At 41.3% G+C, this 27,359-nt stretch overlaps 1 protein-coding gene across 4 annotated transcripts in view; it reads right to left on the reverse strand.

The window, feature by feature from the left end:
* Positions 1-27,359, reverse strand: part of EDAR (ectodysplasin A receptor) — a 338,186-nt gene that overhangs the window by 196,938 nt on the left and 113,889 nt on the right. For all 4 annotated transcript variants that reach the window (XM_069204492.1, XM_069204489.1, XM_069204491.1 and 1 more), the window contains exon 5: positions 19,511-19,596. In XM_069204492.1, coding sequence (XP_069060593.1) covers positions 19,511-19,596 — 86 coding nt within the window. The remainder of the gene's footprint in view (positions 1-19,510; positions 19,597-27,359) is intronic.

Genomic DNA, 27,359 nt, shown 5'->3' on the forward strand with positions numbered 1-27,359 from the left:
GCGTAAGGTTCATAACCTGGAAACACCAGGCAGGATACAACCAACTGTACCTTTGGAGTGTCACGAAAAAAATCATCCTGGTGCTGCTCAGTACTTCCATGGTGCCATGGTTGAAAGAGAAAAAAGGCACACGGTCCTCTACCAGCTGTCCAAGAACTACTCCACCTGCTGCAGCTGTCACCAACCCAGATCATCCTCATCCCATAAATTTTGAGGACCAAGAACAACAGTTAACCATATGCTCTTGGAAAGGCTAGCAAGACCTGAGAGTGAAAGGACTTTCACTTTGGCAGGTATTGCTTTTATGTAGTGACACAAGACCACAATAAATAGGTCTTTTTGTGTATGAACCCAGCTGTTTTGCTCTTTACGGCAATTTCAATATGAAATAGAAATTGTATATACATTACCTACAAGGTAGAGGCTCCATATATCCAGGCGGCATTACTATTCAATACAGCTGAGGTACAACCTCATTTGCCTAGGCACCGACTGATATGCCCAGACGTACCTATTATATACCAGGTCGAGCATCAAATGGCATGTTATAAGCCTCACATCCTAAGTGCAGCCCTTTTGTGAAGAGACTGGCACTTTACTCCAGGTACAGACTATGTCCATTCTATCCTTTGTAAAGTTTCATATTTCTACCAATAACCATCTAACGTTCTTTACATACTTCCCCAACAGGTTTCACCATGGAGAGCTATGTGTGCTTTCGTCAGCCAGGTTTAAATTGTTGTTTCTGCTGTTTGGTATTACAAACTTAGATTTGAACATGTATTTGCCAGTCTTTCTGCATATTGTTTTTGGATGCGGCGTTATTCTTTAGCACATTCTGGAAAGTATAGTTATGTATATTAGGTTGTGGGGGCTGGTCCACTAAATGGTACTAGAGGTGCTATTTACTTGGACCAAAGATTGGATCCTTTCCTATTCAGCTGGTGCAGGTTTTGACTCGTTGCCATTAAGCTGAACTAGCTGGAGTGCCCTGGGGCGTTGTAACACCAGGCTTGAACCTTTGAGGCTCATCACCAGGTGTCACAGTTCCTGCAGGGGGAGGTGTGAAGCACTTCCACCCAGGACAGGCTTTGATCCTGGTCACAAAGTGCACAAAGGCACTCACCCCATGTGGCCAGAAACTAATCTGGAAGCGGCAGGCTGGCAGAGACTGGTCAGCCTAGCACTAGCAGTTGGGCTGGCATGCAAATGGCATCTCTAAGATGCCCTCTGTGTGCATTTTTCAATACATCTCACACTGGCATTAGTGTGGATTTATTGTGGTGAGACGTTTGATACCAAACTTCCCAATATTCAATGTAGCCATTATAGAACTGTGGAGTTTATGTTTGACAAACTCCCAGACCATATACTCTTTATGGCTACCCTGCACTTACAATGTCTAAGAATTGGCTTAGACCCTGTAGGGGCATAGTGCTCATGCAGCTATGCCCTCACCTGTGGTATAGTGCACCCGGCCTTAGGGCTGTAAGGCCTGCTAGAGAGGTGACTTACCTATGCTATGCCACAGGCAGTGGGTGTGGGCAAGGCACTCTGAAGGGAGTGCCATGTCGACTTAGTGTTTTTCTCCCCACCAGCACACACAAGTGATGGGTCCCCAGGGTGGCATAATACATGCTGCAACCCTTAGAGACCTTCCCTGGCCACAGGGCCCTTGGTAACAGGGATACCTTTTACAAGGGACTTACCTGTGTGACAGGGCTGTGCCAATTGTGGAGGCAAAGGTTCAGTTTTAGGGAAAGAACACTGGTGCTAGGGTCTGGTTAGCAGGGTCCCAGCACACTTTCAATTAAAGCTGGCATCAACAAAAGGCAAAAAGTTAGGGGGTAACCATGCTAACAGTGGCATTTTCCTACAACCACATACAGGCTCAGCCAACGACTCAAGGGCTAGCTCTAGTTTATTTACTACTGGCACTGCTACCACTAACCCTCAACCCCCTAAACTTACCTTAGGCTACTCACTCACGAAGGGGACCACACTCCAATCCCTGAGGATCCCCTATGACCGCTAATACTGGGATTAAATTCCTCACACTCACTGTACGGGGGGTTCAACTCACCAAATAAACAAAAACAGATTTGGCGGTATCTCCGTCAATAGGAAGCTGATGTTATTTTCCTACAGGAGACACATCTCCTCCATGGCACACCCCAAGTGTCCCATCTGTTATTGGGCTTCTGCAGCCACCATAACAGCTTGAGTTGTGATCTTTTGTAAAGTTTCTTTCCGTGCGAAACCACTCCGAGTGGTACAGGACGGGGAGGGTCGCTTCCTCAAACTCACGACACAACGCGGTAAGCATCCCCTCACACTTCTTATCTCATATGTCACAAACCAGACCCAAGACGCTTGGATTTAATCCTGGGAGGGGACTTTAACCTGGCACCATGCAAAATAACACACCTGGGCTTAGTAGACGCCTGGAGGGACCGTCATCTGGACACTAGGGATTATTTGTTATTTTCTCATGTTCATCAGTCATATTCATGCATTGATTACTTCTTTCTCACTTACCCTCTACTAATAGACCTAGACTCCTCCCTCATCTCTGACATTTCAATTTCTGTCCATGTACATGTAGAACTGACCTAGAGTAGGTGGGAGGGTAGCTCTCTGACCCCCCATGTTGGTGTCTTCAACTATCAACACTAAGAGATCTGGTGGACGTTGAGACAATCCGCGCTGCTATAACTACTTTGACTTGAACCCCCACCCAGACATCTCGGCGCATACTCTTTGGGATGGGTTTAAGGCCACCATCAGGGACGAAAGTACCTCAATCTCCATTACCCTGGTGTGGGAGGACAGACTATTGAAGAACTGTCTCACCGCAGAGCTCAAGGACCTGGTACGCCATGCCAACTGATCCCAGCACACCAAATGACAGCTAGCCCTTCTGCATGGTCAACTACACTCCCTCCGCACCAAGAAAGCACCCGTAAGGCGGAGCATACTCTTCTTGCACTCAAATAAAGGTACTATGAGGGGGCAACAAGGTGGGGACCATCCTGGCGCGCAAGCTACAGCACCAATGTGCATGTGCCCACATCCCAAGCCTACAGACGGCACTAGGTGAATGGGCTACCTCTGCCATGGCTAAACAACAAGCCTTCCATGATTACTATCAAGCCTTATACACCAGTGAGGAGCCCCCCCTCCAAGCCTTTGATCTTGAAGTCTGAGACCACCTCAATCTGACCAAGTCTCAGGCCATAAACTTAACTATCCCCCAGATACAAATGCGGTCAGTCTGATATCTGATTCCTTTCCAGTGAGCCTATCAACTTATCCAATATCTTGGCCTATGCCTTACCCCACACTAATGACCTGGTCGAGCGCCAACTGGTCGGTCTGTCAAAAATCAGTTTTGGAGGATTTCTGCCACTGGAAACCCCTTCAGGTTTCCTAACTGAGACTCTTCAACCCAGTCAAGATGTCCCTCTTGCCAAAATTACTATATCTCTCACAATGCCTCCCCACGCGCATTCCACGTGACAAGATTCTGCACCTCTAACGAGACATCCGCTACTTCTTGGGGGGATAGGGAAGTGACCTACTTTCTCTAACAGAGTACTTAAGCTTCCTCACGACCAGGGAGGATTTGGGTGCCCTAGCCTCCTCGAATATTACTGGGCGAAACACCTCCACTTCGTCTCTGAGAGGGTAGTATGTGAAAGCGACAAGCATTGGCTGCATATGGACCGAGCTGTGGCTTGTCACCCACTCTGGGACTTAGCATTGCTCCCCAAACTTGCAAGACCTCAGAGTGCCTACCTTCCCATCCCTACAAAAACTGTCATGGAAATATGGGACAAAATGGCAGTAAAACATTGTTTCTCCACCTTTCTTTTACCCCCAACACACCTCTGGTGCGTAACCCCAACTTCTCCACATTGCAGCCCTACTCATACAGCCACTGGAGCGAGGGAGACTGTGAAACTCTCAAAGATATTGTCAAGGGAGATTCATTAAAGACGTTTGAGCAATGCCATCAGGAGTTCAAACTTCCCGATTCCGCTAGACTCCAATATTACCAACTCCGTCACTGGTCCTTTGTCCCATCCACAATGCTGGGGGCTACCCACAAAGTGACAGCTTTTTTTGAGGTTTTAGTCCAGACCTTCAAAGGATTCCGTGGACTCATCTTGCACACATACAGGTCCTCCAACATTCCACTGTCAACTATCCACATCCCTACTAATCTCCCAATGTTGGGAGCAGCCAAACAGCTTTTTGCATTACAACGGAAACAACCTGCTGCCCCTCCCACAGAACTTATGGTTCACACATCTATGGCAGGTCCTAACCATGGAACTGCTATCGCACAGATTAACCCACACTGAGGGGAAATTTACTTGCATCTGGCAATCACTTACAGTATACACTACCTCTCACGGTTAGAATATACCTGCTTCACATCCTCTAGACTCAAAACCCTCCAGCTCTTTGATTGACACTCGCCTTCTTAACAGGTACCGCAGCCACCGTCCCTCACCCCTCCCTACTCCGATTCCTCTTGTTGCCCTCTCCAGAGACATTAGATGCTAGTAGGGTTCTGCCTTTTGCTTAGTGGGACCCGTTTTTTAACACTGCACGTTTTCTTCTGATGTTTTGGTCCCCCTGCCTCCCTCCCATTAGTTAAGTTGTGAGGGGGGGGGACTCTTTGTTATTGATACACTGGTACTCCTCCACTACAACTAGGCTACTTGGCCCCCTTGTCATATGCATGTACTTGAATATTGTTCTCAATAACTGGGGGACTGTTGTTTATTAAACATACTGGATTATTGTGGCCTTGCTTTGTTCAAGGCGCTAAGGCTTTGTTATCTCTTAACCACAACAACTTTAATAAAAAGATATGAGCAAAAAATATATATTGTGATGACAAAAATATCGTGGACAGAAACATTTAAGTTAAGCATAGTTTTTTTTCCATTATTACTGTTTTACAATGATACAGAAGTTTAAAATATTGTTTACTTTATTATCATTTTTTGGTGTTTGACTGTATTGTATTAGGTTTTTATTTTGTTGCATATGTCAGTGTAAAATATTTTTTATTTTTTAAATAGCTTATACTATCTACCTTTGGGAAGTTTAGGTTTATTAGGGGATTGTGTGGGTAGTGTTTATGTTAATTATTGTTTACATTTAAATTAGTTATAAATAAATATTTAATTTTTGGGACTTATGTATTACATTTTAATTTAGGAGTGTTAGGTTTATTGTGACAGTGGGTAAACATTGTTTGTATTATATTAATTAATGGTGATTGATTATATGTTTATTGTGACAGTGGGTAAACATTGTTTGCATTATATTAATTAATGGTAATTGATTATATGTTTATTATTTTATAATTCTTCATTAGTTTAAATGATTAACACTTTTTATTATGTATTATATGTTCATTTTGGTTTAGGGGATTTACTGGTGGTGCACGTATTTTCATTTTAGATACATATACATTGATATTAATGCATTACTTATACAAGTTTTTTTAATTGGGAAAATTATTCCTTGTATATCCTTGTTAAAATATGTTTTTTTCCCAAAGAAATGTTACATTTTTTAACAGGGTGTAGCATATATTGGTGTAATGGATATGTATGTTTTTTAATAAAAATTATGATTAAACATTCAAATATGTCAAATTTGAATATTTTTTGTTTTGTATGTTTTATGTATTTTTGGTTATATAGCACTTCATTGCCTATGTTGGGCAATGAACTGGCCTGGTGAAACCAGACGTACTGTGAGCGCGAGCCGCTGCCTGCTTGGACGTACTGTCAGCGCAAGCCGCTGCCCGGACCCTGATGTAGTGAGCGCGAGCCGCTGCTGCCCCGACGTACTGTGTGCACGAGCTGCCAGAGGACCATGCGCAGGGAGCGCGAGCTGCCCTCAAGCCCCCTGTGACCCGGATGGATGGCACCCCCAGGCTGTGATTGGTGCCCTGGTGTGCTGGACGGTGTTAGAGCCCCTGCCAAGACAGACCTCGAGCCCGGCCACATGATTTCATGGCCTGTGCGAGGAGGACGTTATGCCGCCCCCCTCACCTGCAACCTGCTGCCACCTGGGGAGAAGGAAGTGCTCCAGAGAGCAGAGCCCGGCAGCACATTTAGCTCCGCGGGGTAGGCTCCAGAGGCGCTCGGGACCACACACCCCTCCGCGGGAGGCCCCGGAGGCGCAGCGCTGCAGCCACCGGGGCCTGGGTCCGGCCTCCGCCCTCAGGGAGCTCCGCGGCCCCAGGAGCCCAGAGCAGACGAGAGGAGGAGGTTCTCATTCTTTTGTCATCTGACCAAGGTTAGGAGGTGAAACCCCGTCCGCACGGAACCCTGGGCCCCGGCAGCCACTGGGCCCCGGCCAGAAGCAAAGCGGAGGAGCTTCTGTTGGTGTCCAGAGCTGCAGCTTCTTTCAGGAGCCCATTTCTGGTATTTCGGAAGGGGCCGAGGAGTCTGCGGAGGCTGTGGGGGGAGTGCAGGGGGCCCGCCCACGGACACTCAGACTTCCTGGCTGCACCACAGCTGATTGGTCGGTTGGAGTGGCGTCTTTGGCGGCTTGGAGTTACGCCATATCATATCGCAGCTGGTGATCACGAGCACAGTGATTCTGCTGTAATTACTACCACTGCCTCTCCTTATTGAAGTTTAAAGAAATCTTATAGGCCTGCACATATCGACGAAATAGCGCAGCAAATTGGAGACTTTCAGACCCTCAGTTAATAGAGCCATAGAGGCCAAGAGAGAGGTGTTGGTGGCCCGTTATTATAAGGACTGGGATCTAACGTGCGGACGTCAAAATGACGGCTAAAAAATTTAGATCCGGTCATCTGGTTTTGGGGAGATCATGTTCAAAAACAAAATCTAATCCAATGCGAAATAAAGTCTTAATTACCTCAGATCTAAAATGCTGAAATCAAATTTTCTTCCTATGGGATAAAGAGAAGGCTCCTCTTATTCCTTCAAAGCCAAACTCTTTAGATCAAAAGAGTTTTTCTTTACCAGAGGAACCCCTTTCCACCTGTCCATGTCGCAAGGAATCAGCCCCCACTCATGTTTTTGCTGATATAAAAAAGAGCCCAGCTTTGTCTTTTTCATCTTCCTCTATTTGTGAGCCTGTGACTCGTTGCAAAGTCTCTTCACCCGCTTCAGATATAATTCCCGTGATCAGCTTACTCCCGGCAGAGGAACCCTCATCTCATGATTCCGGCACTGATGCTCTTTTTTCATGTACCAACCAGAAGAATCTTCCCGGGATTTCACCCTCCCTGATCTAGACTTAGAACTTATCCAAAGATATGGATCTCATCAGGAAGCAGTTCCTCCCCCGCCATCACCTCCATCTCTACCCAATGGATTACGACTTTTTAGTAGTACACCTTCCAACCACTCCTCTCTTTGTTCTCACCTTTCAGTAACACCTGGTTTGAGCCTAAACATTAATCCCTTAAGCAATAATCTTGATCAAAATACTTAGGTCTCCTCATCGCTCTCAAGCCTAGAGCGTCTCCTATCCTCTATTTTGAACCTTTTAGAAAAATTGGTTGGCGGGTCCGATTGTATTCTCGACTCCATAACGACCATTTTAAAAGAATTTACAACTGTCAATGGAATAATTCCTGGTTTCCGCCTGCAGCATGGTAATGATCTCCTAGCTCGGAATCACATTATTATAAACAGTGAAACACCCGCCGGTATTGACTTTTGTTCCCAGGCTGGAGCACCATAGGTGGGACAACCCCCAACGCCTCTCATGCCAATTGAAAGCCCAGTGAACGCCATCAGTTTTGTATTAAGAGACTTTACAACAGAGACAGACTCTGAATCGGTCTGCCAAAATTCAGAGATGGCTATATAATTCCAATCTTTAAAGCACGTTCAAAGACTACCACCTTAACTAGTACTTCGGATACCCCTGAGGTGCCTTCAACACATTAAAAAAAAAAAAAAAAAATGGTGTAATAAATCAACCTGGAGACATCCCAAAAAAGGTCAGAGAAAGTTATGTTTTCACAAGGTACAATCTGGCCCGCAAGATTCCTTAATCCAGGAGGCTCCAGCTTTACATTCTTGCCCCGCACCTCCTGCCTCTTTGTCAATATGCAACCTCCACCCACCTATCGACATTTCAGTAACGACCAACCAAATTTCAACCTGCGAGCCAACTACCTGTCAATCAATTAGGTTATCCTTGAACCCCCTTGCTCAAACCTTCGAAGCCTCCATAGGTCCCACTCCTGCCCAGACCTGGCTGCAACCTGTTACTAAAGGACAGGGTCGCTACCCCATGGACACATTAATATTAGATTTCATGCTCCTATTTGACAATCATCTCTTCTTAAACAGATCTCAATTGTTAAAATGTTTTTCCAGTATCGAACCTTTAAGAATGATTGAAAGCAAGGACATACATTTGGTTTTCTTGAAGGTCGCAGATTCTGGTCTGTTGTCACGTGTGTCATTTTTCTCCAAATCCACAATCAACAAAATATTAAGCAATTTGGAGTCTTTACAATGTAAAGGTATTAATGTAGTTCCCGTTTTGAGCGATAAGGCTTTAAGGTTAACCTAGCGAGATCTCCAATTTTCCAATGGTGTATGGCAACCTCTCCCCTCAGGCATTCCTTTGGTGAAACAGGACATAAACTCTTACACCTACCAGGACCTAAAAATTCACCTGGGGGCCTATGGCCGGGAAGTATTATTTGGGGATTCTCCTGTTTGTCCACCTACTGATTTAAGTATCAACCCCCACTCTTGGAATTGGTTACCAGCAGTTCTGAGTAGTTCCACTACTACCTCTAGACCAATAGCACCACTAATGTAGCAATGAGCTTACCCTCGTATCTTGGAATATGGCAGGTATAAAGTCTAAAGGGGAAAAAATAGACTTTCTGAACTCTCTCAATCCCGATATAATTTGTCTCCAAGAAACCTGACTTATTGGGGAGCTTCAGCTTAAATATTACTATTGCTTTTGCTGTAAGGCCTCCCCCTCAACGAGGGGTCACGCAAAGGGGGGGGTCGCATGTTTGCTGTTGAATAGACTACATTGGTAGCATGAATGTTTTAGGGATCCCAGTAATTTGTTTTTAGCAGTAACATTACACCGCATTGGAGTTGGAAACAAGGTAGTCTCTCTTACTTTGATAAATTCTTATGTTTCGCCCGGTGTCCCTTTTAATAATCTCCTAATTAAGGTATTTCTTTACATTAAGGAACTTAGGGCCATATGTAGGAACACATTTTCCCATAGACATAGAATGGGTAAAACCCTTTGCTACATCTGGCCCTTAATTACAGGGATCCAGAAACCCAAATCATTATGGTAGGAGATCTAAATTGTAAGATTTCTAACCTGGTGCTTGCATCCTTCTGGGATGAGGAAAAGGAAGAAGCATTTAGATTACTGCCTTGTATTTTTCCCCATAAAATAAAGTCTGGCAAGAGTGGGAGGCTCTTTTTAGAATATTTGAGAGAGAATGATTGTGTTATCTGACCCATAAGTCGCCTGGGGGTGCCGCAATCCTGGAATATGTGGTAACAAGCTATCAGTCTTTCTCTATATTAAAGGATTTATTAGTAGTACAAAATTCCCTAAGTGATCACAATGTTTTGGTAGTACCTCTTGATCTGAAGGCTCAATGTACTGATACATGGAGTCTAGCATGGCAGCATCCCCAGTTAGGCGTTAAAAATGGTAGAACATATTGGTCCGCAAATAGTTTTAAGGGGCTTAAAGGTATTCTGGAACATTCCCTGATTGACCTCGGTAGCTGGGTGGGGAACGAAATGGAGAGTTTCATTAGTTTTATGCAACTGGTTGCTTCAATCTCTAGGTAAAAGCCTCCGAGTAAATTTATAGCAAAACCATCCCCTCTTTTATTAGTAAACAGAGAAATAAAAGCGCTAATCCGTAAACAATATAGGAATCATACATCTATGAGGCAATCCCAGTTAGATATTCTAAAAAGAAGGAGAAGGAGATTAACAGCGTGCCTAAAAAAGGATGCCACAGATAGATCCTGGGTTGCAATAAGAGAATCAGCATCTTCCGGCCATATTAGGCGGTTTTGGTCCCTGATTGCCAAAGGGTGTGGGTCTAGAACTAAGCCCCTCCCAATAGCTATCTGTGAGTCAAGCTGGTCAACATTTCTATCTGCTCTTTATGCCTCTAATGGTACTGCTGTGGATATCCCTCAAACCAGATCCGATTCCCAATACTCATATCCAAGTCTAAAAGAATTTGAGGCTACAATAAAAGGAATGCGTAGTTCCGCAGCAATGGGACCTGATGAAATCCCAATAGTATTAATAAAACATGACATATCCTCCTGGTGCAAGATTTTATTCCTGGTGTTCCAGCATTGTTATGAAGTCAGGGATGTCCCTCATTCTTGGAAGGGCAGCGTTATTGTCCCTTTGTATAAAAAAGGGGATCAAAACTGTCCTATGAATTACCGCCAGATTGCACTCTTTGATGCGGTCTGAAACATTTTTGCTAAATTCCTGCTGTCACAGATTAAAGATTGGGCAGAAAGGTGCAAAATGATTCCCTTAGAGCAGTCAGGTTTTAGGAGAAATCATGGCACAATTGACAACATTTCCATTTTGCAAGTAATTAATGAAAAATATGTCTCTCTGAAAGGGGAGCAGATCTATGCAGCCTTCATAGATTTCTCCACAGCATTTGATAAGGTTGACCGGGCTCTGTTATGGAAGAAGCTTTTAAGATTAGGCATGCCCAGCCCCCTCTTTGAGCTGGTGGTTGCTCTTTACTCTTCCACCTGGTGTAGAGTTTTTCTACGGGGTGAACTAGGTCTATCCCATGTTATACTAACTAAAAATGGCATAAAACAAGGTTGTATGTTGGCTCCACTCTTATTTTCTCTGTATCTCTCAGACTTACCAGCACATTTAATTTCATGCGAGGGTTTTGCCCCCAAATTAGGAGGCAGATCGTTATGCTGTCTGCTTTATGCAGATGACATAATCATTTTAGATCGTACCCCAACGGGGCTTAATAATAGGCTAAAAGCCCTCGAGCAATATACTGAAGCGCACTTTTTAAAGATAAATTCCTCTAAAAGCAAAATCCTGTGCTTTCACAGGAACAAAGAATTGTACAGCAATTTTAATTGGACCATGGGAGCTCAACAGCTTGACAGAGTAACCTCTTACACATTTCTGGGTAAAATTGTCTGTGGGAATCTCAAAGAAAGAGAGCATATTGAGCATAATCAAAGAAAGGCCCAATCTCAAGCCAATGGTTTGAATACCCTCTATAGAGCAACGGGCAGAAGGCATTTTAAGCATCTCTTAGAGGTATATCGGGTAAAGATACCCCCATCGTTACTGTATGGTATTGAGCATATTGAAGTTTCTAATTGGATCTTTCTCGACAAACTTGAGGGACGTGTTTTAAGAAATATGTTAACTGTAAACTCTGCCTTTTCTGCACCGTTACTAAGACTTGAGTTGGGCCTGCGTAGCATTTTTATGCAAGGCCTGGCCGCAATAATCTGTTAGATGTTTAATGTGATGACGGGCTGCAACGATTCCTTGCGGTCACTGCTAAAAAAAGAAATATTAGCTGATCACAAAGTAAAATATACCATCAGTAGGAACTTCTTATACGCCATGGATCTCTTACAACTAGATCCATCTGCAATCTTTACCCTCTCACCAGCACAGCTTAAGTTCGCTCTCAGGAAAACAACTTGGGCAGTGAGTTTCAGCCAGGATAGTCAGGCCTGTTCACATAGACAGAGTTTCCATATAATAGCTGACTCATTAAGGCCAGGGGTCACACAGCCCTACCTTATCTGGAACTTGCCTAATGGGGTGAGAAGAATCTGGCTCCTGCTGCGACAGGGGCAGCTTCCCCTGAACACTTTACAAGTAAAATGGTTTGGCTCCTCTGCCATTTGTAATCTATGCTATAATGGTGTTCAGGATTTGACACAATTTGTCTTAATTTGTTCGACCTTATTGTCGCAAGTGATTGCGCCCTATCTGTCTATCTCTTTCACTTAGATCTGCTTCTAATTTATCTCAAGCCTTATTTATTCCGCCTAATGAAATGTTTTGTGCTAACGTTTTCAATGATTATAAGTGTTTTTTAACTTTGTATTAATTTATTTCAATCTGTCTATTTAAGTTTAATTAATTTGTTATTTCTAATATTTCTTCTCATTGTGTATTTTATGTTTTTATTCTTATGTGGATCTCCATCGGAGTTCCGTAACATAATAAACTTTGAACTTGAGCTTGATTATATAAAGTTTTCAATTTTTACCAAATTCTGTTTATTTTGGTTTTTTAAAACTATTTTTCAATATTAAAAGAATGACATTAAGGTATTTCATTCATTTCATTAATGATTTAATTTGTAAATACATTTAATGAAAACATATCATTCGGGAGTAGTGTAGCTGACCCTCACCCCCAGATTTATGCACTTTCTCCAATGTTTGTTAAATTGCATATATAATAGTAAATTGGAGCCTCTCCAATGTATGCATTTTTCTTGACAGTTGCAATATTGGAGTTACAATAGTAAATATGACCTCCCCACCCCACAATACATATATTTTACCCAATACTTGTAGGGTCATGGTTACAGAAGTGTATTTGAGTTGTTTTATATCTGTTTATTTTTAGTGTTTTTAGATTGGAGTTGGGTTACTATTTTTGTTACATCATTCTGGATTTTGTAAGATATTTTGAGCATATTTCCTTTAAAAGTATATCTTTTTCAAATTATTTCATTCCTTCCAAATATTTCTTGTTTTATTAATTATTTCCTATTTTTGTTATGTGATTTTTTTTATAAACATTTAGCTATTTATAAGGTTTATATTTAATGTTTTAATAAATAAAAAATATGCAAGTATTTTTAAAAATGGTAATTACAAACATCTGTACCAGGATGTATTATTTAATATAAAAGAATCTTACATCTTTTACGAACTAGTACCTTTATTATAATTTAACATTTAATATTACATTTTTTAATATTTTTGGTAAATGTATTTATTTGTATGATTGTATTTAAATGTATATATTGTAAAGTTGTATGCATTTTTAAGAATTACATTTTTACAACGTAAACTATTGTTTATATGTTATGTACAAATTTAAAATGTATTACTTAAAAAAATTTCTTTATTTAAATTACAATAATGTTAATGCTATTAAATATGTATACTTAACCAACGAAAATTTGATATTTTGGCTCACAATATTTTTTAAGTCTCTATTCTTGTACTTTGCATTACATGTATTTAAAGTCGTTATTTGGTGTCCTGAAATTTTGCCAGATTTTTTTGTACTAAAGTTTTTTTTTTATGAACTTTCATCATACAGTATTCTCGATGGGGACCATAACACAATCACCAGCTCATCAAATAGTGTTTCACCAGCAATTCCTCATTTCTCAGGGGAACATCGGGGTCAACATGTAATCCCCATTACCTCCGCTTGCCCTAGACTTATCAGGCTCCCCTGACAATGGTAATTCCGGGGTGGGGGGAGGATAGGAGTGGAATTGATGAGACCGGCACTGGGGACCGATAGTGAGGCCCCATGTAGGAGCACATAGAGGAGTTGAAAAACGATGGATGGAATGTTCTCTAGTGGAATTTCCAGCATTAGAAAGCCTTGGCTGAAGCACTTACATCAGCTTCATTTTTGCTTTACCATTGAGACAAATTAGGAGCTGAGAGCCCAGTTTCCGTCAATAAGTGACCATTGTTGCTCTGTTTTGCAAGTAGTTGCTTCACCTGGGCAAAGGGAGTGGAATTAAAAAACACCTGGATGAGGTTTGTGACAAATCAAACAGATGCAGCACACAGGTGATGAAGAAAAAGACTAATAGGAGGGCAGGCAGGGCAGCAACAGGTTTAACAGAGGTAGAAGGGCGTTTAGGGAACAGCGCCACCTACAGGAGCTCGCAAGCGATGCCTGCCTCTGGTGCAGTACCGTTTACACGAAGCACACACAACGGCTTGCCAGGGCAGGCCTCGTGAAGCTGCCGAGGATTTTCAATATATGACAAGAACAACAGTTTAGTATTGTTGGGAAACAGAGCGAAACGTGCACGAGCAGTTTTAATCAGCTGCCGCATCTCCCTAGAAGAATCCTGCCAAGAGCTCTAATGGGCAGGCGGTGAAGAAAGGAGGAGAAAATAAAATGTGCAAACTTGGTGATGAAAACGTGGCCCTAGGGTCTGGGCGATCTGACCTGGAAGAGGAACAAATAAAACGTGTGCTTCAAAGCAGTTTTAAAGGACTGTAAAGAGTGAAAAAAACAGTCTGCAAGTACAATAAATCAGTAGTCAAGTCCAGACTTGAGTGATAGGGCCTGAGCACAGCATCAGGCCCATTTAAGTCAACTTACCACATCTGGTTTGACGATTAAGAGGTTTTAGTCAAGAATAAAAGGCACATGAAGAATATATGTTGGAAAAAGTAGCACCAACCATATACCAGATTTTTCAAAAGGAAAACTGGCATTGGCAAAGTCAGTAAGTCTGGCCTTAGCGTGCTGTTGCAATAGGGATTTCTTTTTGTATCGCAACTTGTGCGACCAAACATAAAAATAAGGAAAAAAGGGAAAATGTGGCCATGCCCAAACATGTTTGCCACGTGCTTGCTATAGACATGTTTAGTGTAAAAATAAAATATTTGTTACATGTTATTTAATAGAATCGTGCAGTTGTATACTAGCAGGCAAATGTACTTAGAAAAGGTGCAGAAACCTTTTTAGTTTTAATGCACATTACAGGAAAAGATAATTCTTAATATCTCAAAGACAAAGTACTATTGGATTTGATGTACTGTAACCTGAAGGCATAATTGAAACACACATGGATGGATAAATACATTAAAAAGAATAAAGAATGGAAAGCAAAATCACTTGCTAATTAAAGTATTTTGTATATTGCCCACCAACCCCAGCAGGGAAGTGCACTTCTTTTAGGGCAGATGCGCACATATGATCAGGCAAAATGCAGTCAATAAAAGAAAAAAAGAGCTGATGACTGATGTGGGCAGACCCATTAACCACATGCTATGATGTGGTTGAATGAAACATAATGTAAATGATATTTGAACAGACAAAATGGATGATGAGTATTCACCGAACGCTCCTCTATATATGTATATAAGTATGCAATGTCTATTATTGATTTATTTATTTTTTACGTGAGGCAGGCTAAAACAATCTGGGCCTGACCTAAACGAGTAGAGTTTAGAGCTTGATTCACCGAAAATCCAGAGAAAGGAAGGAATCTTACTCCTGTATGGTTAATAATGCATATGGATTGATTATTTTTTTGGAATTCTGAAAGAGTTCCAAGGTACCTCTGGGCAAATATGGAAGTCGTGAACTCTATTAGTATGTCGTGTATGTTTAAATGTTGAACTGCATGAGCTGCATGAGGTGTAAAAGGCCGCACACAGATACAACAATGCTTTTTCCTCCACTGGGAAAAAAAAATCCCCATGGGGAGACCTCTTCCTGTGCACACCCATACATTTTAGAGTTTTTTCTTCCCATTGCCATCTTACTCATTGCGTTGATAAGGACAAATCTATTTTCCTGGGTAAAATTCTACCATCCTTTATTAAGTAAGTCTGGAATGAGAATCTGACTTCACAAAGGATGTTTTGTGCACACATAAATTACATAAGTAGTTCTGGATGCGAAAGAAAGTTTGAGAATCGGGTCCTTCGCAGTTACATATCTGAAACATATCTTCAAGTGGGTTAAGGAGGTTTTCTGGAATATAATGTAAGACACGATAAACAGGTCAAGAAATTGGCATTCGTTTTATAGGATTCAGTTGTGATGACAACAAAGTTTGGAGAAAAATGAAGAGGAACAACAAAAATTGTCTTCTGAAAATGTGAACCTATTCCGCATCATTTTGGGGAACTGGAAAGCGTCAATCAAATATTCAATATAGGACTTTATGGGCAGTAACCCATTTTTTAGCAGAATTTCACATTTATGTGTCAGTTTTATTTGCTCAACTCTCATTTTGTTTATGTTTTGCTCTTGGTGATCCACTTCGTTCCGCTCTCTCTTTTTAGTTTTGAAAAATTAAATAAATTTTTTTTATTGTTCCTTTGGAAACGGTGTGCTCGTTTTTATACACGTATTTTTATGCACAAGCTTGTAATACATTTGTTTTAGGAGAGGATGCAATTTACATCTTTCCTTTGATTCAGTCATTGAACAATTTGGTGTTTCTTCTATCTGAATGATTCGTTTGGGAGCTTTTGAGTCTTGGATCATATTTACCTAGTATCCTGAGGGATTACTGGGTTGCACTACTATGGAATGCAATAGGTTTTGACCCATGACATTGGTTTAAGCGTCCAAGTAATGCTCACTTATCTGATGTGATCTAGAATAACTGTTTTTTGTAATTGCTAAAACTCATATTATTATGGGCGATCCTACTAGGCAAAATAGGTCTAGAGGAGGACAGACCGGTGTAAAAATAAGGCACATTGCAAGCCAGAAATAGTTAAGAATATTTGTAGGATAAAATATTTATGGAAAAAAGTAAAATGCTATTGGTCTCCACGCAATTAATTGGATGGATGTAGCATGTAAAACGACCATGAAATGTAAGGAGGAACATAAATATGTGCTGCCACATACAAAAATGTTGACATATTGTATGGGCTTTAGTTATTCCAAAATCCTAAAATGTAGCCGTGAGACTCAAGCGAAAAGCCAAAGATGCCTTCTTAAGTTTGGCTTTCAAACAGGACTTTGTGGTCACAAGTAAGGATTGACTTTTCTCATGTTCCACATGGTAGATGCCAACTATTTTATTTTTAGATCTTGAATCGGTATTTTTCATGATGATCACTGTAGCTTTTACCATGCTATACAATATACGTGTAGACTGAGAAAGTATGTTTTTTAGGACCAGGAGAAAATAGAGGATGTTGGATGCAAGTAGAAACATATAAACATGTGACCAGTTAAGTGTTACTAAAGTGTTACTAACCTCCTTTAATTGTAATCTTATTAGGGAAAAGCAGAAGTGCTGGGGGCATACAAAGACCACTCAACTTGCCGTGTTACTTTTAGGTGAGACGGAGCATACTAGCATGTTGCAAACAGAGTTTTTAGAACTGTACACATTTTAACCAGTAGGTCAGCAGCATTTTAAAGAATGTTTCAGATGCAAAATTTTAACGTTGCATTTATTTTTAAGAATTATATTATTTAAAGCTTAAATTATTGTTTATAAGTTATTTATATGTTCTGTATATTTTAAAACTATATTATTTCTTTAAAAAATGTACCTTTTTTAAGTACAATGATGTTAATTTCATTTATTTACCTATATTTACTGATGTAATATTGATATTTTGGTTCACAATATGTAGTTGATATTCTTGTACTTTAGATTACGTGTATGCAAAGTTAATATTTTGTCACCCATATGTTTCTACCAGAATACTTTTTTGGTTGATATTTCATCATACAACCTTTCATGATTTGGACCAAAATACAATCACCGTCTATCAATTAACGTTTCCCATTTCGGGTGAAGAAAAGCCTGGTTTCCATGTGATCTGCCCAGATTAGCTAATTCAGCACCACTAAGATTTTTAAAACACTGCCAATCATCACTATGTGATTGTCTGAATTAGTCTTCATAAGTTGGAGGGATGAGCCCAGATATGGGTTCCAAGCATGGTGCGCTTGGGCACTAAAGTTCCACTTTCCTGTGGTTGCATGTACGACCATGCAGTCTTCCATGGGCTAGAGTTCGGACTGAGCTCGTCCTTTTGTAGCAGAGACAAGATATGATAAAACCCAAACGAATTCATATTGGTTACAAGCAATTACTGAATTCCATGCATCCTTTTTCTGTTGCTGAAGAAAGTGGGGCTTATGAAAGATAACCTAAGGTAATGACTAGTGATATTAAAGACTTCAACGACAACACATATGACCTGCTCAGCTTTAGAAATGGAAAATAATTACATGGCAGGTTTTAAGTGTTTCAAAAATGACACCAGGCCCTACAGATCAAAATAGCATTGGGCCTTATTGACACTGTTATCCTATGGGGAATGGATCTCCGGTTCTTTGGTTCTTTGCTATCTGCTGAAACTGTTCACCCTGGAGTATTTTACCATGGATGTGATTATTGTTCCTGGGCAACAGAGCAAAGGTGGCTGACACAATCCTACAACATATCAAACCTACTGTGATATGTCTGCTCTTCACCATAGTTCTTCATCTCCACTGAGATCAAGAGAGTACAACTTCAAGCATCTGAGCCTAATGACCGAAATTTCTAGTCTTTGATGATGCCAATGAAGTACAAATTGATGTGTCTGATATTGCTTCTTAATCCATACCGATATTGTGCTACAGTCATTTTTGCCAAACAGCTCCTTTTGGGGCAAGATAAGACTGACTTGCATACAAGTAAAGCTATCTTGCAACAACAAAGTCAAACTGGAAATGATGGAATGATTTTTTGAGAAATCACGTAGATCTGTAGACCTGCATGGCCAACCGTATCCATTGTTTTTTTTACCAACTGGTAGTTTCATCCTAAATTCTAGACTGTTGCCTGGAGGGAGGCCTAAGAAAACAAATCATATGATGTTTTCGGAGATGAAACACAAATGTAAAGTACATGAAAAAGTGAGGACGGAGAAAGATTATAAGGGAGCAAGAAGTAGAGCAATTCTTCTGGAAAAGGGAGGATGGTCATGCAAAGCAAGGCTTGATAGGAGTCTGGAAAAACATAGGAGTTTTTGTTGAGATATGAATTGATTTGTGTGTTAGTGAGACATGACTGTTCACCCTCAGGGTATGAACATGTTTCAAGACAGACAGCATTGTGTCACAATATTCTTGTGATTTCAGCAAATCATTGAAGTATTGTCCGTCAGTAAAGCTGCACCATATTATTTAAACATGCTTAACTCTTTGTAGATCCTGGCATAGTGAGTCTCCATGTACAAACACAGATTAACATGAGTTTACAATTGTTAGATTTCAAGTACTTTTAATAGTGAAATTTGTTGGAGGACTTTACTGAAAGCTCACAAACATGTTTTATTTTTACTTAATTCCTATTTCAACTCCACTACTAACATAGAATTAAAATGAGTCAGAAACAGAGGGTTTTTTGGAAGATAATTTTTTTTGAGCGCAATACTTTTAAGGTGAGTTTTTGTACTGTGTAAGGCAGTGTTTAAAGAAAACACTCATGCAAGCCAGAAAAGTGCATTAAGGTTTCAAAGCTCAAATGGATTCCATTGTTACCAGATTGGCTGTGCCTCTTGGTTATCAAGCCAAATCCATAAAACCTGGCTCGTGGTCGTGGCTGGATACGCTTCATTTTACTGAACACTACATTGAACAGTTCAAACTTTACAGCCACAAATAGGATAAAACATAATGTTTTGTGAATCATATCTTAAAGAAACACTTACATTCCTTGATATTTGGTGGTGCCAGTGAACACGAGTAGCAAACCATCATATAGCTGTTCCTAGGCCGGTTCTCGAGCATATAGTGCCTGAAATAGGAGGCAAGACAAGGGAGGTCAGAACACAGCTTATTATAATCTTTGATGGTCTGATTGGGTGAACATTTAGTTATACTTATGAAATAGCGATCTTTTAAACTGTGTTTACAACCATCAGAAAACATGCCTGCCTACTCACTTCTATTCTTTAGGATATTGGCCAGCAGTGTAACTCTCTGTGCTTCAGTTTCTAATCTTCAGCTGGGAGTGCTTTGTAGCAAAATCAATCAACCTCAGGCTTTGCTAGGGGATGATCTTTAGGGTTTTGTTATCATTAGAAACCGAATTTGAAATGTCCTATTAGTTCCCTATGGAAGTCAGAGCAGTAGGTAAAGCTCCTGGCACACCACAAACCGGTATTTCATGAACTTGGCTGATCTCCTAACCCATGTGCCTCTGCTGCCCCCATGCCCTGAGGATTGCTGCAGTGTGGTAAGACACTCTATATACTTCAGATACAGAGATGATTTCAATTCTTTCTCTGAGTAAAGAAACAATGAGCCCAGCAAAATCAAGAACAAGCCTAAAATCCAAGCTTGTGTTGATAAGGGTAGGCGGAGGTAATTGGTTGACTGGACAGCATTAGCAGGTCTTCTATGACATTAGGTTCCATATTTCAATTATAAACAAGTAGTTGTAGTTGGAATAAAAAAAGCCTTTACTGGAATCGAGTTATTATTTATATTGTAACACCATTGAAGAACACAAAGGTAAGAAATTGCTGTGCTATATTTCCATCACAATAATCTAATTGACTTTATCTGTTTCTACAGTTTGGGCCATCTGCATGACATAGTGGCAATGTGACAGAATTTGAAATGAGGGTCTCAACATTCAAAAGTGCGGACCACTAAGAAAATTATTTGTGGAACTAAATCGTGGAACAGAGGATTTGTGAGGACGTATAAATGTCCAATATGTATCAAAAAAGGGCATCCATTCCGTAGATTGAGCAGTCAGATTACACAGTTTAAACAGTTGTAGAATACAGCTAACAAAATCAGTAGAGAAGGAATACAAATATGTGAAAATAACCATACTCATGAGATATTGATGGTAAAAAAAGTACATGAGGCATGGTGGACTGTGGCTTACAAAGAAGACTCTTGAAACTAAGTGAGAAGTGCATCAGTCGTGGAAGTTCACCCAGAACACTCAGGGCTCACGTTTAGTGTTAAACTATGTCTGCCTTTGGGAAAGTGACAAAGTGGGTAACGGCAATGGCCAAACAGCATTAGAATAAGAGATAGAACCTTAGCTTCATGTGGGTATCTCAGTGGAGAGAGGTATATACAGTGCAGTCTGAGTGATGGTAAAAAACATAAATGTGTAATATTCACATAACCCGTGTAGAAAAACGGCCAGCTCAATAATGAGACATAATGGAATAGTTGAGAGGCATGAGTAATGTAATCGCAGAGATAGGGAACAGAAGATTCAATAACTAAAGTCTTCTAGCGTTAAAAACAAGTGGCATAAAATAACATGCCTCCCCCCTTTTTGAGAATGGCATATCATAGGAAAGGGCTGTTTGTGGGAATGTGGAAGGCACGTGGGGTGAGGCATCCCTTTCATGTGCACAAGGCAACCTCCCCAAGATGGACTGCTTTGCCACAAAAACGTAATACATCAGTATGCAGATTCTGGGTGCTCACTATGCAAGAATGCATTATACGAGCCAGCACCCTTTAAGCATTTACACATAGGGTCATAGCAGATCCAGTGTCTAGGGTGGAGTGTACAATTGAATGGAATGGAATGCAGCAAATAACCTGTAGTTGGCCATAGAGCACTCTGATGAGCTAATGAGAAGAGTAGAAGTCTGGAGAGATTTACTTGCCCATTTCCAGAAGCTTCCCTTTAGCATGTGAGGTATCCACTCAAGTTCTGTGGCCTACAAAAGATGATTCATCACCTGTTGCATCCAGACGTTAACAGCTAGCCACTGCCTATGTAGAGATGACTGTATGGCAGCTAACACATTGTTGAAAGAGAAAGAAAATTTAGGGCCTCATTACGAAGCTGTCAGTCTAGAGACCGCCAGCATTACGGTGGCGGTCAGGACCACCACTGCTGGGGCGGTCTTACGGCCGGGTACCGCCGTCTCCGCCGCGATCGGTGATCCCTATGGGTTGATGGCAGGTGCAGGTCGCAATCAGCCAGGATGATACTGCATGCATTGGCGCTCTGTTGATTACGACCTGGTTCTCTGCCAACCTTGAAAAGGCTGGCAGAGAACAGGTGCATGGGGCCACAGTGGGGCCCCTGTACGTGGCTGGGAGGCATCTGGCTGGCACAGATTCACCAGCTTGATCCAGAATGAATATGTTAATTGTTCAAACTGGATTATGAAATCCAGAATACTAGTGTCTAGCAGTGATACACAATACTCATACTCAACCTCCCCAGAAGGACCCACATCACACCCCATCTCAAAACACCACACTGGCTCACAATTTAGAAGAGATGCCAGGTCAAGATGCTGACCCACGCCTACAAGGCCTTGCACAATGAAGGACCAACATACATCAACAAACACCTGACCTTCCACCAACTGACCAGACACCTCGATCATCTTCCCTCTCCCTCACAGACATCCCACAGATCCGTTGAGCCCACAGTGGAGGACGCTCATTTTCACACCTGGCAGCCAAGACTTGGAACAACCTCCTCCTGCACCTCAGGACAGCACCGTCACTCCAGCTATTCAGAAGAGAACTAAAGACCTGGATGTTCTAATGAACATTCCTTCACACATCAGCATAGAGCCCCAGCACCTCAAAACCCTCACAGGCGATTTGCCGCACTCAATACATTCATTGATTAACTGATTGATATTAGTTTAAACAATCTTTTAAGTCATTTTTCTTTCACTTGTTCATTTCGGTCAAAGCTATGTGAAAACCAGTAAAGAAATATAAATCAAGTGCACTTGTGGGAACTGTGTGGTGTATTGAGACAGCATAAGTGGCGGCCTCTTTTCAGACTCATGGTTTTAAAGTTATTTTTCTATCCTATTTATTTATTTGTAGAGGTTTTAAGGTGATGAGACAAACTGCGGGTAGAACAAACATACAAAAGACACCATACTGCACAGAAAATATACCAGTAGAAAATAGAAATTATTCAGAGTACGATCGAAGACCAGATTGTATTTAATGTCTTTCCATCAGAAAGACAGATTATTCAGGATTCTATGGGGCAGAGAACGCAAACACAGTTATTGCTTGTACTCACTCTTTGTTTGAGGCACAGTTGGTGCGTGTTTTCTAGTAGTAATTATCAACCGGGATTGCATACTTTATTGGAGTTCTGATAATTCTGTCTTTTCAGGTCCATAAAAGAATTGGTAGGTCAAAAAGAACCATTTAATCTTCACCCTCTGCTCCACATCCAGCCAAAGTAACCACTTCCAAAGCCTCTGACACAAGGTATAGCTTTTCAAGTCTTTGTACTACTTTGAGTGCTACTACGAGATGTAAATGCAGCCTCAATTGGAGGTTGCTGCAGTAATCACCGACAGGACAAAGGCGTAAGCAGGTTTCCATTTCTAGAGAAATTAATGAACTTTTTGGTCATGTGCCAATGTTGGTCTCTTCTGTTGATTTGAGCAGTGTGTGAGTTTAAAGGTGTGTGTGTTTTAAAGGCTTTGCAATTCCACTATGTGTTCTTCTTTCCTATACAACCAACAGTGTATCCACAAAGAAGTGTGTGGTTTGCTGTCTTGGATGTGTCTGCATGTGTCTGTCTGTCTGTCTGTCTGTCTGTCTGTCTGTCTGTCTGTCTGTCTGTCTGTCTGTCTTCACCAGGCCTGTGTGTTTGATATTGTATAGAAAATGGTGGTGCCACTCTATTAGAGTGTGTCAGGGAATAGAACCAGTGAGAAGCTGAGCAGAAAGGTTATAATGCTCCTGGTGGATGTCAATTGCCCGCTTTCCATCCGAGTATGGCTTCATCAATTTAACATTTTTGCTTCTTAGGGTTCACTTCATAAAGCCTTTTCTTTGTGTGAGACTTACGCATTGACAGAGTTGTAACTACTGCATGAAATATCTAGACATGGCTTGCAATGCCTGAAACACCAAAGCGTAACATGTTGTATTTTTATCAGCATGCCTGGAAGCTACCTCCTACTGCATCTGGGCTCTTCTTCCTGGCAGAATGTGCTCAGTCCAGAAGTGTTCTAACTTTGTGGGGTCAGAGATCCAGTACTTATACCCATGTCTGCCTTTTGTAGGAGGCAAACGTCAAAGAAAAGTCTTCGTAGTGCACAAGACGCTGCCTTTCCTGCCCTGACCCCAGACACACTGCAAGGGGTTGGAGACTGCTTTTTGTATGGACAGGCACAGCCCTTTTCAGGGGCAAGTGTCGGCTCCTCCAACCACTCTAGCCCAGGAAGACCATCAGGATATTCAGGGCACACCTCAGCTCCATTTTTGTAACTGTCTAGAGTGAATTCACAAACAGCCCAACTGTCATCTTGATCCAGGCGTGGAATCCACAGACAGGCAAATTCCGACACTGGATGTACCCCCTAGATGAAAAGATGTTGATGATCTTTGGGTATTGTCAAAGAAGTAGTAAAGGAGATGTAACACAATGTGAACACATGCAGTCACAATGTTTTTGCCTTCTTAGGAGTCTCCCATTAAAGGTAGTGGGTGTTCTCTAGTTAGTGACAGAGGACTGATCAGTGCAAATGAGATGAACACCAACAACCAGAGAGTCATAACACTGAATATTCACAAACATTGGCAATACAGTTCCGACAATGATCAGAATTTACAATCTTGCATCTAATTAATTTATAGGTAGGTGGTTCCGAAAACATGGGCAGAAACAAGCATTCTCATTGTCTTGGAAGTCGGGGGAGTTTTTAGAACATTACACAACGCATTGTTTCCACAAAGGGAATGAATGAAGATATAGTTTTAGTATTTCACTAATTTCCCAACCCTAGGCTTGCATAATTTGGAGCATAGTGACAGATGGGGTTAAGGAAACCCCAATATCAGCATGAAGATATGTGAGACATATATACCTATCAATATTGGGGCACTAGGTTTATATATTTTTGCATATAATTCACACATTTTTTCTCAAATGGAGTATAATGTAGTGGTTATTTAATTTTCAAAGGGAGTGTATTGCTTTAAATCAATGTTACTACTAAGGATATTTAAAGGGGGCCAAAATGGCGGCCCGCAGGTTGAAGAAGGCGGTCACGCCGAAACGCGTTCCTGCTCGGTTATAATAAACCTTTCTAACCTTCGTGGAGTGCTGGAGCCTTAATGTTTATTTAAGGAAGTGTATTTGAAGTACAAGACGAGGTGGCGTGCGTCTAAGTCCAAGCACCATCGGCGATTAGGTGCAGAGAGAGAAGCGCCAAACGAAGTGTTTACCTATCAATACGTATGCACATAAAATGTCCTGTTAGCAATAATCACTTAAACCGAAATAATCCCTCTAGCTCATGGAGAACTCCACATATTAAGGTTTTTACAACTTTCTTTGCGAATGGTGTCAGTGTTGCTTAATTTTCCAAAACACAAAGAAAATAGGCCCTTTCCTAGGACTGCAGGAGCGGTCTATAATTGATCACTATGTAAAAATCCACTTACATTATTTGTTTATTCAGCTCTCCAAATTATAAAATGGTGCTCTGCGAAAAAAATGAATTGTAAGACTTGTTGAAATTCTGTTAATGTATCACATAAAATGTAATTTTTACACCTTTCTATTACTAGTTATCAGTGCCACATTAACGATTAATTTTAATTGAAGGTGTTTATATGGGTTTCCATGGTAAACTACACATGATATGACACTGGAAGTCTTGCACGTATGTTTGAAACCAAGTCAATACTGTTAGATGATTGACCTTATTTGGCCACCTCCATTATGCCCTGTAATGTGTCTCAACTATTTAAATTAGGAATCAAAAAAGAAAAAGGATATGCATCGTGGTGGCAATGTGAAGTACTGACATTTCAATGTGGAGAACGACACAGATATAAAACCACTTACCTTGGGGCATGAGATGTCAACAAATGGCAGCCTGTACAAGTTCACAATATTAGTGCGGATTTATTAGAATGGCAACAACTGTAGTAAAATAATTGTAATCATCACCCATGTAGCAAATGCGATCAACAGACACCATATTCAGGCCTGGTGAATTGGAAGGTCACTTGTATTTGACTGTTTTTCATGCATGTTATTGGAAGCCATTTCAGCTGGGTATGGGGGCTCTGTACCTTAAATGGCAGCCTGAAATGTACTTGTGGACAAGTCTTGATGACAACAAGGTATTTAGAGGCATAAAACTAACAATATACTTATTGTATCAAAATATAAGTGTAACGTTATGGAAGTGAAGGAAACAGCCTCATGTGGCTCTTATTAGGAGCAGTCGCGGTGGGCAGGGGGGCAAAGAGGTGGTCAGTAGGAGGGTGAACAAAACAAAATATATTTTTTTTAAACACACTTACCTTGAGCCTGCAGCACCACCGCTCCTTGGGTCTCTGCTGGACTGCAGGCTCCAAGGCACAGACTCCCGGCTTGCCCTGCGGCCAGGCTTTGTGCTCCTAGGCAGACTAGGAGCCTGAGTCTGCCGTCTCAAACCCGGCAACACAGTGCTGGGTTGGAGAACACAGTGTGCATGTGTGTTGGCCTGTTCCGAGACAACCGGCCGAACACACATGCGTATTGAGGGGAGTGCACACCACTCCCCAGGTGCCTGTCATCCCCCATGGCCCAACCCCTTTAAAAATAAAACAATAATAAATATTCTTTATTATTGTTTTATTTTTAAAGTTTTGCAGATGCTGCTGCTGGCGGGGTGGCCCTCCTCTACCGGAGGAGCCGCCGCTGATTAGGAGGTTGGAAAGTTAAAAAAGAAAGGAATGCAGTGTCATTGCCTTACTAATACAGCCTGAAGCCATACTTCATCTGTTAGGCCTCACCTACAAACTATTGAAGCTGTTCGTTGTTGAAGACCTATAATATACAATTTACAAAGAGGGCTTGGGTTAATCACTTACTCATAGGTGGATAAAGCATGCTATATCAGATCTATGTTATATTCCAGATTAGTTGGTTTTCCCCCTAATCTTGTTCAGTTCCTGCCCCTGGGCCATAGTTTTCTTTAACCATTGTTTTGATTGAATGAGTTCAATCTTCCCACTGCTGACATCAAGGAATTATTTTCTCATGTGTCTTTTAGCACTCCATGGGAGTGCATGGCGTTCCACTCTCTAGCTTCCTGACCGCTAACCATCCACCATATTGCTCATTTTTTGCTTCCTGCCCTCCCTGCCCCTGCTTTATTTATTTTTTTGATAATTGATTTTATGAGGGCCTAGGGCACTGCACACTGCTATCGGGCCATTCTCATCCCAGCTTGTCCATTATTCTCTGTCCTGTAAGACCTTTACTGCCTGGCAGCTGCATTGTGCTACCAGGGCGTTCACTTCTTTTCTTTCTTTGTGTGCAATACCATTCATGCTTTATTTTCAACTTACCATTCTGAAATGCCAGTCAGCCATCTTGGAACTGTAAACTAAAGTTTAAAAAGGATGCTAAAATGACTGCTTGTATGTCATGATGCATGTGCATGCATGGACAACCATCGGCAGCCATCTTGGACTGGAATTTCTTTATTGGAAAAACCATACCCAGGAAGGTAGGCCATACATGTGCAGGGATGCAGATGAGTTATAGCGCACAGGGGGGCTTTTTTTCTATTTGCCATT

Source organism: Pleurodeles waltl, chromosome 8 (assembly GCF_031143425.1).
Source record: "Pleurodeles waltl isolate 20211129_DDA chromosome 8, aPleWal1.hap1.20221129, whole genome shotgun sequence".
Classification (NCBI taxonomy): domain Eukaryota; kingdom Metazoa; phylum Chordata; class Amphibia; order Caudata; family Salamandridae; genus Pleurodeles; species Pleurodeles waltl.